Genomic DNA, 17,190 nt, shown 5'->3' with positions numbered 1-17,190 from the left:
AGTAGGAATCCAATTTTAATTCAAAACTCCTAATCTCATTAGGATTTTAGGAATCCTATCCCAAGTAGGAATCTCAGTCCTACTCCAACTAGGATTCCCAGTCCTAATCCAATTAGGACTCTAGGTATCCTACCCGAAGTAGGATTCTTGTTTCAAGTCCAATTAATTAATTCCCTTTGTTCCTTCTTCAACTTCTTTATCAATCAAATTGATTACTTGTGATTCTTAATCACGATTTCAACCATCGGATCGGTCAATACTTCTAGTGTGTGTGACCCCATAGGTTCTATTCTGACTGGTAGTGAGATATATTGTTATCTCTATCACTATATCATTGAAAACTCCTTTCAATTGGTTGGAACGATTCCAACTCAACTCATTAGGGTTTATCGATCATCGAGATAATCCCTATGAGTCCCACCATCCACCAGTGACACCTAGCAGCATGTAGTGGCTACCCAGCAGAATGGAATGATGAACCTCTAGGTGCAGTTAACGTGTGATACAATCCTACTATCGTGGATCCCTACAGGACGGAGGTCATGGACAACTCGTCAAACCCCATCGTCTGTCATATGTCAAGATTTATTCGACTTGAGTTCGATAGTGGAAAACTCTTTTTCCACTTTATATTACTGCCCTGGCCAAGGTCTTAGAACTCAGTCTAACAAATCACATAGGATCACTCCTTTTCTATCAAGGTCGATAGATTCCTTATAGGTGCATACCCTACTCCTACAGTGAACCTACTGCAGCCAATCTACACTGCATGGACCCATATGGCTAGAGACCATGTATGTGTGCAGTCAAACTACAATAACCTCACTGTGAGTAGCCGAAGCACCGCAGGTCAAAGGACCAGTCACACTACTGCAACATCAAGCAAGTCACTGACGAGTGGATAGACATCCAAGTGACTTCTTGTCTTGGTCACGCTCAGTACCCTTGTTCTCTAACAAGCACCTGCACTATCACTTCAGTGTCCCTACACTGTGGACTCCAGCCTCGTCCATCCAGAAGGAGAGTGATCTGTGCACTGATCGGATCGATCACCGTCCTCGTGATGATCCATTGATCAGGAGCATTTAGAAATTAATCACCAATGATACATGGCTCAAATTCTCAACTCTTGAGAATATGTATCATCATCTTATTAATTCCTTGGACGATTCATAGACACATAAACAATATGAATGAAAAGATGCCTTTTATTTATTCAATAATAAATAGTCAAGTACAAAATTATGTCCCTAGAATCAACAATGTGTCAGCCAAATTGGCTTCTAGGGCATACATCTAACAAATGAAACAGTCCTGAGAAAACCCAGATTGGTTGATGCTATCATATGACTTGGAGAAAATTCTTAAGAAGGAGAAACATTTGCATGGATAAATATATGCACCCAGCCATTTTATAGATGAATTGATTAACCCCCACATACGTAATGTTTTAAAAGGAGATGACAAAATTTTGACCACCAAAGTGTATCAAGAATGAGACCAACATAGAAAGTATTGAAACAAAAATTTCAGTTTGTTAAATTCAAGCATTTTCGAAAGTCTAATTTGAATTTAATCTCCACCCTCCGTTTGATCAGTAAGCTTAACAAAGTCGAGGCAAGAAGCATAAACATGCATGATAGATAGCACCAAACTTTTTATTGTAGCTAACACTTACACTCCACCCATACATAACCTGTCTTGGGCTGCTTACTGGAATCCATACCCCTTTGGATCCAGTCTCTTTGGATCATGTCCACATTAAATGTGAATTAGCTTACATTGTCAGGTACTGAAAGCACATCACCACCCTTCTAAAAGGATATCCGGGTCATATTTGGGTTGCATTTTCCATTAAGAATTCCCAGAAGCATTTCAATGGTCATCAAGGACGCTCACCTTTGATAACCTAACTGTTAATAAACATGTTTCAGTAAAGGACCAGATAGGGTACCAAATTTGGCCATATCAAATATGCTCTCCTTGTGCAGACACAGAAAAAGTGGACCAAAATACAACAGGTTCAAACCAAACATACAAAAAGAAGAGAAACCTTCACAAGCCACGGATGAATAAAACAACAGAACTTCAGCACAAACAACCCCAAAAACTGCATTCTTCCGGAAAAAAAAAAATCAAATCAACCTCTAGTGAGCTGTGTCAGACATTGAAAGACATGTGACATTGGCCACTTTGTAATAAAAAGCTGGTCCAGAGTGAAATTGTACAGTTATACTTCCATCCTTGAACTGAGATGCACAGCCATGTTGCCAATAAAAGCTGCACCATGATAGTATCAGCAATAAGATCAGAACTCCCATTTTTTCAGCTCCAACCCTTCAGGTGGACTTCCCTCTACCTTCTTTGAACCCACATCCTTCCAATTCGTAGAGAGCACCGTGCCACTAGATTCAATCTATAAAAATGAACACCAAATTAGACTTCTAGTCAAGGGAAACAAAATTTGATACAGGCATCTCCCTGACAAGGCTTTTTTGAAGGGGTCCTACAAGCAGTTGCCGCAAGGGCAATTCTAGCAAAAACAACAACAACAAAGGCAGAGAATAGTATAATCATCATAAATTTAATATAGCAGGCTATCATCCTCAATGAAACAATATTTACTGGATAAGAATAATATCTTACAAAGGATTTGTTCATTGCTCGTCTTGTGTCCTCATCAGCATCTCGATACATATCCTGGAACACTTTGTTCAATCCCGCATCACCATCTAGCTTCTCCTCTTTCTCCTGGCAAAAAGCAACAGAAAATAAAGAAAGCAAATGACATGTTCATCTTGGAGTCGTGAAACATTAGGAAAATGAAAAAGAAAGACGTGGAGATTATAGGTTCATTGGCTTCATATAGGCATCCATGGATATATGCAAAAGGATGATAGCCCTACTAAGGGCGTGTTCGGAAACTTCCCATTGGATCTGGCCGGGAAGTGGGATTCTGGAGAAGACCCAAGAGAGCCAGACGGGGTCCTTGTGCCCACTTCCTGTGGGATTTAGAAAAAAAACACCTTGTGAGGTACTTTTTGATCCCTCTGGAATCATGCCCCACGACCCCCATGACAACCCTCTCCCATCCTCTCCGCCTTCTCTTTCTTCTCCAGGCTCCCCTTCCCTGAATGATCCAGTTGGATCCCTCTGGGATTTCTCCCAAACAGGCCCTAAAAGTTCTTCACACACAAGTCATTGATTACCTCCTTTTTTACCAGAGCTTCCAACTTATCCCAATCGATTTTAGCTTTTGATGACGGGTAAGATGGTCTCTTGGACATTGGTACTGCATATTCAAAATAAGCGGGATAATCAGTGTCTAATATCTCTAATTACTAATATAAGCATTTTCGGTGCCCAGAATATCCTGATCACTGAGATTCAAACAAAATAACCTTTCCAAGCATCTAATGCCTATTACTAACTATTCTTGGTCCCATTAGCGAACCAAATATTTCACTAGCATAACTTCTGAGATATTCTTAAGCAAGTCATTAGTGTTTTAGAGAAAAATTGATGTCACCATAACCCAGTTAAAGAACACGCACCAGAAAATTTAACCAAAACACAAACAAAAACTGGCAATATATGTTGCCAAAATATCAACATTTAACATGGACCATATACAATCCTTTGACAACAAAGTGTTGGAGAGAAGCCAACATTTTTAAAGGAACTGGATAGGCGGAACCACATGGTGAAGAATATCAAATGAATAGCTACTGATAACTTTGAAAATTTGAAAGAAAGGAAAAATATATTTCTGATTACAAGGAAATAAGATTCTTTTGTTTAAATAGAAAATGGGTCAAATATAGGGATCAAATTGCAAGCTAGATCCCAAGAGACCTTGTTAAACAGGGGCACCCGGGCAGGTCTCAGGCAATCAAAGGAGAGGTACCTAGTAATCTAGACAAAAGTTAGAGAAAGGATTTCAATATCTTTTCATTAACAAAAAGAAAGCATTAAATATAAATGGATGCTACAAAAAAAAAAACCGCAAGACTCCTCCCAAAACATTTGTTCATTCCTAAAATAAGTACATATGCTTTCCTAATTTAATAAAGAGATGGGAAATTCAAGGCACAGTTTGGTTGCTCAACTTAAGAAGGTACAACGCATATCTTGTTGGCCCAAATAAAGCAAGAAGATTTTGTTAATATTTGGTTTTGGCTATCAAGTAAAGATGGTAACAACTTCCGACAAAACAAGCATTTAGCAACCAGACAATAGACAATCGATATATCTGCACTAAAAAAAGGAAAAGTATTGGACCTTTATATGGGACAAGTTTAAGTCCATTATCAGCCTGTAAACAAACAAAAACCAAACAAAGGATTGTGCATGCATGTAAACCAAACAATTTTATATTAAGAACATGTAATCTTATTCTTCTGTGAAAAGATAATCGAAGTTCTGTTTTATTTACAAGATTGTCAATATTGTTTTGCAAAAAGGATTGCTTCAAGTTGGGTAAAATGAGTCAGAGACTCACATGGCTACTGAAACAACTGCATACTTGCAAGTAGCAGCAATAAAACCACCTCCAAATTGGATTATATTTTATCAAAGGATATCTTTTACCTTGGATGAAACATGAAAAGTTAACTAGAAAAATGAAAAATCATTCTTAAAGTTGTCATCTAAAAGAGTCTTTAACTCTTGAACAAAGGTGGTGCAGATGTCAAGAAGAAGCAGATAAGCAAATGCAGATAAACTGAATTTCATTGGGACAGGTGAGCACATGCTCCAACACATAATCAAAGGTGTGCCTTGCATACATGTATGGGCAGATAAGACAGCCTACTTATCAAGTGGTCTTCCAGTACTTGAACAGGATAATTGTCGTATTTTAAGAATTATCAAAAGATTTAATAGTTATTTTCCCCTTCTTTTGTTGGCAAAAGGCCATGTGCACAAATCATCGCATCAAACAAGAAACTTACACTACCTGATGATGTGTTTATCCTCTGGGGGACTGTTCTCTTGTCACTAAATTCCAAAGACGTCCACGTGATAGGTTCGGCTTTTGAAAGACGGATTTCAATTTTGGAAGACATGACCGCGTATCTGCATTTTTCTGGTATAATCTGCTTGTTTCCCGATGAACATCAGGAAAGGAAGAAAAGAGCATAATTAGAAATGTAACGAACACTAATATATGAAATAGGTACATGAAACAAAGTTCAGGAATCCATCTGAAATAAAATGTTTTGCTAATAACTCAGCCTCCAAAACCATACTGACCAACTTTAAAATTAAAAAAAAACAAAAACAGGAAAAAAAAGATGATCATGATGATCATGGACTACAAGCACATGATAGTTTCTCGCTGATTTTAGAACAATAAACAATCAAAATTTGCATAAAAGAAAATATTAATCATGCTGAAATCTACAAGCAGCCAATCAGCTATCCCTTATAAAAAAAAGGACATTGCAGCACAAGGCTCATCTGGTAATGATCATAGAAACTTATCAATTAACAAAGCTTGACGTGAAGGCTAAGGCATACTTTGGAAGTTCACGTTCCACTATAACAAATGTTGCACACAACAAAAAGGGAGCTGCTGTCAGTTATCCATATTAATCCAAAAAAAAAGTGATTAGCAGATTGACCTACTGTTCTCAAAGAAGAGGACAATAGGCAAAAACACAACTTCTTGTGTGAGAAAGAAGCTTATGAAAACATTCATCTTATAGTATCCTCTTCTAGAAATGCTTGACAGAGGGGGTGGGCAGTCTCAGCTCGGTTGCCTCCTAATGTACATTATGACTAGCACCGATATAATAATACATACGTTGAGAAGTATGACTGCTTGAATTATGATGATTTGGCAACAGTGCCATCAAGGAGCTGGTGATGCAGATGTTCCTAATATGCATCTTACAATTCGTATGTGCATATTTGATAGGATGGCTATGTTAAATATCTCCTCACACCTGACGATATTTGACTGCAACACTTGGGTATGGATTCGTAAGAAAAGCTTAGATACACCACACTCTCGTACCTGTATCCATGTAACATATTAAGACAGCCAACAGTAGGAATACAATGGAACACAACTGTAAACAGAACTTCCTTCAGAGTCAGAACAGACATCTAATTTCTCCCCATGCATCATGGTAAGCTTCAGAACAAATGTTTAGAATGAAAAGTGTGACACTGCATGCTTTTGTCCAGAGCACTTCTGCATCTTGGCGCCTTACCTATCGGAGTTGACCATCCACTTCTCTTTTCTTAATCTATGAGTAAAATTAGAAGTCTTGGAACAAAGATTTCTAAACAGTTAAAAAAGTGAATAACCTGAAAGACTACAGAGTCCATATATGCATTTCGGCTCCAAAGCCTCCCGCAATTTCCCTAGAGGACCCTGCATCCATTTATTTTTTTTTTTAAGAAAAAAGAAGATGATGTGTTTATCTTGCAAATACAACCTCATTCGAGCCTCACCCTGTATGTTGGTTTCTCCCATATGCATACAATGCATTTCTCTTCACGTGTGGTGCATGTGCTCTATTCTAGTAGAATCATAACTTGCAAAAAAAATTCACTCTACGCAAAGGATGTTTGACATCAAAATGGATGATTTGATTGACTCACATATCAACAAATTTAACATGCCAAATGACAATGGACAGAACAGTGCCAATCTTTTAACGGAGCAAGAAAGACGGAAAAGGCCGGTATACATAAAAGGTGAATAGAGAAGCACTCAATCCCTTCCTATATCATGATGATGGTCATTATATGCACATAAGATGAAATATCAGATCAAGTGCATACCTTTCCAAATAAACGAGGTTGAAAATGATATTTTTGCTCCCCAGGGATGTCTATTATAACACTCAACTGAAAAGATGAAGAAAACTATGATTCAGTATTGACACAAAACAAATCACGTTCCGCATTTACTGACTCAGATAAAACTAGTAAAGCATCAAAAAGGAAAAGGATAAGAATACGTGGAAGAGCATACCATTTGCTCACCAAAGTCAACAGATACATTGTTAGCTGGAATACCCTTAGCAAAAATTGTCAAAACCACTTCTGTAGAAGAATTATAATAGTCATGCCTGCATTGCAAAGACAACCAACCCATGATCATTAATTGCAAAAATAACCATGCACTGGAAAGAAGCAGAAATAAACCAACATTCCTAAAAATTAATGCTTCACTACAATTAAAGCAAAATCCAAACAACATGTGATCAAAAATAGCCAAACAGCACACAAAAAATGAAACATGGTAACTTGAGCAATCTACCAAATATAGAATATATATATATATATATATATATATATATATATATATATATATATATATGAATACATTCTCGTCAATCAAGTGCCTATCTACCTTAATTTAATAAATTTTACTTGAAACTGTAAACAAATGCAAGTTTCATATATTTTGCAAATAATAAGTTTGCACTTTGCACAATGGAAAATACCCACCAAGAAAATGGGAGAATATAAAATCAAATAGAATAAAAACAAAAAAAAATGTATAATGCAGAAGTCCGTTGGTGAATTGGCCTATGCATGCATCAGATCCAATTGGGACACAGTAGGACACATTTCACCATAAGAAAGCATCCTGCATAGCCTAAAATTAGCCTCAAAATTTTCCTCAAAAATAAAAGCCCTTTCCCTTTATGGAAAATTCTCTAAAATGGAATGGGGTCCTCACTTTTAACCTGAAGTTCTTTGCTTCCCTTCAGATTTAAATGAGCCACCACAGCTTAAAGCTAGGCTACTTTGGTTCTAGCCCTTGGATAGTGACAAAACCAAGGTAGGCCGAACCGAACCGAACTGCCTAGTTCGTCCCGTACCGAGCCGACCCGGTGGGGAACCAGGTCGGTTCGTCTATTAAATTTAGTTCTGGCCCCGAACCGGCCAGAACGAGTTCCAAACCAACCAAAACCGGCCGGAGAAGGGCGAAACTAGACCAAATCGGCCAAAACTGTTCAGAACCGTCCGGTTTCGTTCAAACTCGATGCGAGCCGGAGTCGACCCGATTTGGAACCGGGCCCCCTCCCCCTTTACTTCTTTTGTTAAAAGGTGTTGGGAAGGCCGAAGGCCTTTCCAACATCATCTTCTTTGTTTGGTTTAGACTTTAAAGTCTAAACAGCTCTCCTTTCCCTCCAATTTGCAAAATCACACCGATTCAGTGCAACTGAAAGAAGATCCAAACCTAAATAAGGTGTGCTTCCTCTTTCCTATCTCATTTCCTCTATTTTTTGGAGGAGCTCCAAAAAATAGCTCGAATACGGATACAAATATGGTACGTTTGAGACATCTTCCGATGGCTACTATCCTACATAGTCCGGAGCATTTTACGGGATGGATTTTGTTGTCTGCTTATTCGGATGGGCACCTTCACAGTCGTTTTATCAGCCAGAAAATACCTTTCAGAGCCATAGCTTTAACAAGAGATCCGAGAATGCTTATATCCCAGAGTGTGTTTCTTATGGAATGAACATACAAGACTACAACATCGCTTGGCTAGAGAGATGGGTTGATCTACCTCCTAACTATGCTAATGATCCGGATATCTACGAGAGGCATCGCCACTCGACGAGATTTTAGATGTGCATATGTATATTGTATTTTAAATATATGTAATTGATTGTATTATTTTATATTTTTCAACTTACTACTTGATTTGAGAATATTTCATGTTGCTTCTTGTAGCATGCAACATCTTACTAATCATTTTATGTTTTGTATCATTTTAAAACAGCAAGATGCATCATTTAGGTTAAATCGGAATCATAAAAACATCAAAAAAAATATCAAAAAAAATCAAAAAAATCAAATTAGACCTAAAATCATTGAAAAACTTGAAAAAATTGATTACCAATTAATTGAACTCGAAAAACTTAAAAAAAAATGGTATGCTGGTTCAGAACCGACACGCCCAAGCGCACCATATCTGCTGACCGGTATGAGTTCCGGTACCAGTTCGGCGGACCTTGGACAAAACCATAACATCCTAAACTAGTAGATCATTTTCGGAGAAGAAACCCCACCAATAACTTTTCTTCTTCCCCTACCTCACCACCTGTCATCCACAAATGGCCTTCTACTTAAATAAACAATTAATAAATATAATTAACTCCTTTGACAAGTAACTGGGTTAAACCTTCTGTATTTCCAAAAGCTTCTCCATAAATTTAGTTTTAAACCTTACTACAATAATGAGGGTAGAAATATAACAGCATCATAAAGCTTACTAGACATTAAGCTTGAATGTCACTTTTCAAAGTTACATCTTTCAACACCTACCTAGAATATTTGTGTGAGAGAGAGAGAGAGAAGCATTGGCTCTCTCTTTTTACTGATAAATCAAGCTGCAGGTTGGATGATGATGCGACCAAGTATAAAAAAAACAACTATGTTGCAGTACATACCAACCTTTACCATATGTTATACTGCCCATATATTATACAATACCCACCATACTGGCAAACCATCAGTAGACATGGTGTACTGCAATACATACTGTGCCAGAATGTAACAAGTACACCCCCATAATGTGATACTTCAAGCCCTGGTGTAGCAAATAAAATACTCTTCAAAGCACATTCAGAACAATAATATAATGCGAGAAATGGGGAAAATTCAATATATCAGCTTACAATGCGAGTCAGAAATACAAAAACCTCACACAAAGAGTTGGCAAAAAATAGCAAAAAGGCTTTTAGACATATCATGTGCTCTTATTTTAAGAAGATTTGCTATGGGAGCAGTTCCATTAAACATTACAACATGCACAGAGACCATGAAAGATTCATAAGTATCAGGAAAATGAAACAAAGTTAGAAGGCCAATCATGATTAGGAGGAATCACCTGTACTTCGGTTTGTTCGGGATTACTGCAGATTGACAGGGTGAATCATTTGGGGACTGAGGATCCTTTCTGATTTCAGTAGTTATATTTGATGGAGGAGACATTGTGCTTGGTAAAGCATTTGGCGTCACTTTTTTGGGCAAATCAATAGTTTCCTCTGCACACAAGCAAGCATGACCATGAAGAAAATTTCATAAGAATTATCCCAGCTTAACAAAGATCAAAGAATTGAGTTTATTGATGAGAATCATGAGGAAGACTGATGTAAAAATGGCTTTAGATATAAATAAACAATTGATGACCAGTTCATCGTATCATTCCATCCATGCATGACATTAACAGAACTGTCATTGCATCCCGTATGAAGAAAGTACAAAGTTTAAATCAAGATTATACCTGCAATACGCTCATCACATTCTTTGATCAATCGTGTGAATCTTGAATCTCCAGGTGCCAACGACGCACCTGCTTCAAGAGCTGTCTTTGCAGTCTGATATTCTTCAAGCTTGATACAGGCAGTTCTGTCAGCACAATTTTACACCATAAATTACTTGAAGGAAAAAACAAATTACAAAGGTGATCAAAAGTTTAAAAATAAATGAGAAATCCAGCATGTACTGTCAATCCACATGGAATGTCAAGACTGCCCTAGCAAATAACATATATATATAAGCAGAGCATAGTAACCTAATTGTTTAAAATCAAATGACATCATATCAACCCACATGAAATAACTATACTGCAAGCTAAGCAAATGGAACCTATACAAGCAGAAGGGAGAGAAACAAAGTTTAACTGATCATAAAAGCACAAGCTCAATTACCATGCAATGCCATCTTCAAATTAGTGAATTGCATGGACTTTCTTCATGTAAGTAAAAAGTATGGAGAAAATAATGTCCATAAGGAAATGTCAAAACATCTACCGAGACTTTCAAAGTATGACTCTACTAATTGTAGCAATCAACAACTGCATCCAATAAATAGATACATATAATAAGAAAAAGTACAGCATCAAAATAAAGGGCCGCATAGGTCGGCTCACTAGCATTCATGGTAGGTCACAAATGTAACATGACATCCTCTCTTCAAGAAGTCTACCCCATTCTCTCCTCTTTTGTCCAGAATAACATGAAGCAACTTCTTCCTGTTTATCACAAATGACTATGGAGAAACATGTAGAGCACTACATTAAAAATAAAATAAAATCAAATGAACTGAAAAGATACTAACATTGTTTTTAGCATGTTAAGATACAACGAGAGAAAGGTTAAAGGTGAACAATGCAACTATGTCTTCTTTTAAAATGCATAGGTAGTCAACTTCGATTATGATGAATGTGTCATAACTTGAACATTCATGTCATGAAACAACAAAAAGAGATGCACAAATTCAATAACTTCATCAACAGCCCCATATGTCTAATTATGTGTTTTTGAAAGTTGCCCAAGGGGAGACCATGGCGGCCAGGCATGTCGCCCAATTCCTGCTTGAACCGGATGCTCCTTGATGAGGGCTAAGTACGGACTATGGCATTCAGGCATTGGACTTCCAGGCAGGCCAGCACAGTTCCATTATCTGGCGGGAGATGTGCAAGCAAGCCTCGGAAGGGACCTCCCAGATTAGGTGGGTAGTCAGGGACAGCCAATCGATCGATGTTCTGAAGGATATTTGGGTGTCAAATCTTCCTCTCCAATTGTGGCACACTACGGTTGATGTGGAGAGCTCCGACCTTAGGTGTGACCTTTTCATTTCTGAGGAGCGGAGATAGGATGCAGCGAAGATCATGCGGCTCTTTGGGGCTCAGTTGGTGGAGAGAATTTTAGCCCTACTGATAGCCTGACAGAAGAATCTAGAGTACGATGTGCAGATCCAAGATGAGAGCCACTGATCTGGAGGAGCTATATAGAGTTGTGGCGTCTCGATCGATGGATGTCGGTTGGATGTGGAAGCTCCGTGTTCAGTCCTGGGATGCCTTGCTCTTGTGGAAGGTGGTGTGGGGCTGTCTGCCGACCAGAGAGGTTTAAGTAGATGGGGCATAAGGCTCCATCCTACCTGTGATGGGTGCTGGGATATGGTGGAGTCTATCGAGCATGTCCTGTTTAGTTGCCCAAGAGTAGTTTAGGTGTGGCAACTGGTCGGAGTGCTTACAGTAGTCTTCGAGCCCGATCGCAACGTTCCTTGATTACTTGAAAGGTTCTTGAAGGGACCCATCACTAATAACAGGGGTGTCAGTTCTGCTTATATTGTTTATCATATTTGGCTGGACAAAAACTCCAGGATCTTTAAGGGGCAGTGACAAAACCATAGGGCGGTGGCTGATAGAGTACTTCTCTATGCTGATGAGTTCTCCCATGCGCATATTTTTGGAGGACCTGAGATTGCGAGGAACATCTGGGATTCCCATTCAGCTTTTAGAGCATCTCGGACAATTTTCGTCTCTTGGGAGGCCCCATCCCCAAGCTTTCTTAAGGTAAACTTTAATGGTAGTATGTCTGATGATGGGAGAAAAGGAGTCGGGTTTGTAATTCGAGATGTTGATTACAGATTGGTTACAGCTGGAGGCAATCAACTCTATGACACCTCTATTTCTGGAGCTGAGCTCAAGGCTGCTTGGGAGGGTATTACTTACGCGCGAGTTACATTGGGGGTGGATCGAGTTCACCTGAAAGGAGATTTGACGATCGTGATTAGGTGAATCCAGTGCCATGCTAGGGCTGGCGACAAACACTCACTATTGCAGGACATTCGCAACCTGTTGAGGAATTGCATGGTCTCCCAGGTTACCCATGTATATCGCGAAGCGAATGGAGCTGCTAATTGGGTCACATCGTATGTTGCGCCGCACTCTGGTGTCTAGATTTGTAATAGTTATGAGTCTTCACCACCCCATCTTCGCTATCTTCTTCTTTCTAACTTTTTTGGATATATCCATACTAGGACAGTACGATGTATTCGGCTTACCAAAAAAAAGTTGCCCGTAAATTTTTTTAGGTATCTTTTAGTAGAATTCAATGCATATGTTATAAAAAAAAGTATGTTTAGAATTTGCATCCCCTAGCTTCTTATGGTAAAATTTTTATTCAAGAAGCAAATTATTGTTTCTATAGATGATTTATTGCATATTGACAAGATCCATAGCTCTATAAATATAGAGAGAGAGAGAGAGAAAATAATACATTTTTACTAAGTTCTCCAACATTATCTAAACCAACCAGGACTTGCATATTATAGGCCTCATAGGTATGTATAGGAATGTACTATGTACGTATAACCCTAAAAATAAGATTCAATAGTGATAACATTAACTTCTTCAAGAACAAATGGTTTATGACTTGTATTTCATTTATACAACAAAATCAAGGATGACAGTTGCCCGAGTCAACAATCTGTTAGGCCCAAGCCCTGTTTTGACATGCTCAATCCAATGAATGAGAACCAAAGGGTCAGCCCATACTTAAAGGCTCAACTACAATACTATTTGATCTTAATAGTTAAAATGTCCATATAATTGTACAAAGTACACAAGGTCAACTATATACATGGTGCATAACATAATAGTACAGGAATAATTGTACCAACCCCTTTCGCAAGTAAGCTTTTGCTATTGAAGGATCCAACTCGATCGCTTTATTTGCATCTGCAACAGCTTCTGCAAAATAAAAAGAAAATACATAAAACTAACAACATGAGAAAAGATATCAACTTGGGCATGATCTATAAATTAAATGACATGAAAAAAAAAAATTCTAAAAGACAACAAACTCATACAAGAAACTAACCCAATCCCATTTTTGGAAAAAAGAAATTTAGGATGTCAAACTAGCAAGAATATAGTTTTTTGAGAGTGTCGCAGCTTTTTAAAAAATAGATTTCTGTTAATAATTATGGTTAAAAAATAAGGAAAAAAAGAAAAAGAAAAAGAGAGGAATGCATAATAGATCTTTACCTAATATTTACATATATATATATATAGAAGGAAATCAACAAGAAATAGTAAACAGTCACAAAGGTAGCGTTAGGTAAGGATCTGTCCCACAAATAGCGAGAACCAGCAAGACTATTTAAGCCATTATCATTTAAAGATGTATTAATTAGCTCCTTTATGTCCTTGAGAAACCAGTTGGTCCCCTAAAGCTCTAACCCATATGAGCACATCTCTACAACCTACTACTTACAATAGGTGACAGGATTTTCAGATGTTTGATGTTTCTTTTTCCCTAAAAAGAAGGGCAGCTTCCAATCCATATGTAAAGTAACACTTGCTGGATGGCTTTCAGCTTGAGAACACAGGTTAAAAAAAGACCATGGTGCAAAATTTGTCTTAGTTGCTCTTGCATCAATATTTGAAAAGTAATGACTTCGAGGAACTGGCATAGACGGACGGATGTTATGCAGTTAATAAGCAACTATACCCAGACAACCTATACCATAAATCAAGTGTGACCTGTTGCCGGCCATGGAAATGGTCATATTGCCTTATAGTAGTATCTCCCTTTTATTTCTTGTCCATATTTCTCCAAGTTATGTTTCATTACGACTCGTTTGATTTGCAGAAAAAAGGAGGGAATGTATGGTCAACGGAAAAACAAAAAAATACTTCTTGTATAGTTGGAGTTTTCAAAGGAGAAAATTGAAAAAAATAGCATTTCTATAGGAATAAGATTCTCGTGTTTCATGGAAAAGAAAAACTTATGGGAGACATGGAAAAGCTATTTTCTCACCGGTTGGAAATTAAGATCTCTTTTTTTTCCCTAAAATACCTTTAAGCCATCAAAAGCCATGAGTAAGGTCGTACACTTAATTAAAGATATAATAGGTATTTCATACAACTTTTTTTGGAAAGTAGATGCTCAACTAAATATAAGCCACTCTGAGATGTGCCACTTTTTCATGATCAACCAAATATGCTAAAACTGCATCATATTCTTAGGAATCATATTCTCAAAAAAAACATTCCAGTGAGAAAAAAAAATTCCCACGAACCAAATGAGTCCTTAATGTAATTAAAGTGACTGGTTTGCTCTCACGATGATATTGATAAATTGATCTACTGAAAAATAGAATGTTGCAAGCTAGATAAATAATATCGCTCCCGGGTTAGCACAGAATGTGTGTGGAGGGGGGGGGGGGGGGGGGGGGGGGGGGGGCTGGTTAGCATTTAAAGGGGCACTCAAATAAGAGGTCATTGAATGCCTAATTATAATTCTCCATGACGCAAGGATTGGCTCGAGAAGCCGAGAGAATCCAAATTGTGCGAAAAAGAGTATGAACATTATCAAATTAGAAGAAAAGAAAAGTGATCGCAAAATCGAGAAAAAAGTAACCAATAAATCAATCAACCAGCCTGCTACCAACTTTTACATAAATACACCGCCACCATATAATCATAAACCACTTGGTTTTCACCCCAGGCAACAATAGAACAGGCAAGGGGACTCAAAGAACGGAGCAAATAAAGCTGAAAACCTAAAAAGACTATCCAATAGCACTAGATAAGAGGATTCTTGATCAGCCAACGCCTACCAGTGAAGTTGTCGAGCTTGATATTGGCCTGGGCGCGGTCGGCGTAGAGATCGGCGTTCTTGGGGTCCATGTCGAGGGCCTGCGTGTAGAGATCCACGGCAAGATCGAAGTTATCGTCGACAAAGGCTTCCTTCGCCCTCTTCTCGAGATCGGTCTCCATTGGAAGATGAAGAGAGAGCACCAGAACGGGAGAAAGAGGGAGAGGAACAACAAGGGATCAATGAAGATGAAGACCAAGAAGGCGAGGAGGAGACGACAAGATGGGGACGGGGGAGTTCGCAGGGTTCGAGGATTCCAGACGCTTCTTTTCCGAAGCGACGGACCCCCTTGCCGAAGGACGACCGGACGCAGAAAGGACTAAGGCCTGGATAAGGCAGACGAGGGGCTCGGCCGCATAATGCTGTCCGCGCTGACGGCGGCTCGATATTTCCTTGGCGTCAATAGATCCGGGTGGATCCGAGTTTGACTCCGTTTCATTCAATGGGATCAGTATTTGGGTTGGGTTGAAGCTAGGGCAACATGAAATATAGAACCAAATGAGTTAGGGAGAACGTTAGTTTTGGATTGTATGTGTATTTTTCTACAACTAAACACCTTTTGCCATGCTTGATTTTATGGAGTATCAGCCTTGTGGTAGTCTCCCACACATTTATCCATCAAGAAATCTCTACGTGTGATTTTATTTGTTAGTTGATTTATTTAAGTTTCAACATGGCATGTTGAGCTTTTTCGAGCTTTGGTGCACTGGATCGCATGTTTAATTATTTTTGGATTATTGTAAATTTTTTTCTCTCTCTTCTTGCGCATATGATGCCATATAAGGGGAAGCAACTTTTTTTTGATCTTTTTTAGGCATGAGAAAATTTATATCCTACCTATTCCCTTTAAAAGAAGACATGCATGGACCATTTCCAATAGATAACTTGGGTTAAAACCCTTAACCTCTTACTTGTAAGAAAGAGGTTGCTGAAATTTAGCTATAATCCAGTTTGCAAAAGGGAAGCAACATTCTCATGCATAGAGTAACGATGAGAATGCTACAAAACTTATGAGCACAAAATATGGAAGGAGAGGAGGGCTGGGGCATAGGATGTGATGGCCTCACTAGTATCACTGACATGTTGAATCTAGGGCTTTGCAAGTTGGTACACTTGCAACTATATTAAAATCAAAATTAGAAAATTTGCTTATAATATTTTTAAAAAAATAAAAAAGAAAAAAAAAGGAGCTGAAATATTTTATCAAAAATATATTGGAGAATTCTAAATAGCAAAACTTTGGGATCAGGGGGCGAGGATATCCAAAGGAATTCAAGAGTGTCACCATTTTTTAAATGCTAGATAAAGTTAGGATGCCTACAAAGTTGACACATGAGCACCTAGCATGCCCAACTCAAAGAGATATCCACCCATTTATTTCACATTTGGTCCTTTGAATAATAAAAGTCTCTCATAAGGTTGTCTATCTTGCTTGCATAGAAAATATAAGAAAGCTAAATGCTAATTAGAGATCCCAAGTTCTAAATTATGATGCCAAGGTCTTGTAATCCATGATGTAACATGAGTGACTTTAAAAAAAATGGGTTAGCTATTACTAGTTATTTTTCCATCTAGTTGGTAATATCAAAGCAGATCACGGCATATATAGAATGGCCAATCTTAGGTAAAATTTTAGCATGTTTCGAGTAAAATTCAATTTAGTTAAATGATGAATTGTTTCTATTAGTTATGCACATCAACATATATATTCAAGCATTGATGTGATTTCACCAATTTTTCACTTTGAATCAGCTTGCGATGC

At 38.1% G+C, this 17,190-nt stretch overlaps 1 protein-coding gene across 1 annotated transcript; it reads right to left on the bottom strand.

Annotated features, from left to right (window-relative positions):
• Positions 1-1,928: 1,928 nt before the first annotated feature.
• SGT1B (phosphatase-like protein) lies at positions 1,929-15,857 on the bottom strand. Its single transcript, XM_008796803.5, has 10 exons — positions 15,391-15,857; positions 13,447-13,516; positions 10,262-10,386; positions 9,866-10,022; positions 6,989-7,085; positions 6,796-6,861; positions 4,958-5,096; positions 3,210-3,292; positions 2,647-2,751; positions 1,929-2,416 (listed from the first exon to the last, which is right to left on the bottom strand). Exons 1-10 carry the CDS (start codon positions 15,548-15,550, stop codon positions 2,309-2,311), a joined length of 1,110 nt encoding a protein of 369 aa, XP_008795025.3. The 5' UTR covers positions 15,551-15,857; the 3' UTR covers positions 1,929-2,308.
• Between the last annotated feature and the right edge of the window lie 1,333 nt (positions 15,858-17,190).

Source organism: Phoenix dactylifera, chromosome 5, assembly GCF_051530095.1.
Source record: "Phoenix dactylifera cultivar Ajwa chromosome 5, Ajwa_hap1_PhDact_Kaust_v1.1, whole genome shotgun sequence".
Taxonomy (NCBI): domain Eukaryota; kingdom Viridiplantae; phylum Streptophyta; class Magnoliopsida; order Arecales; family Arecaceae; genus Phoenix; species Phoenix dactylifera.
This window is presented reverse-complemented; position numbering and strand designations above follow the sequence as displayed.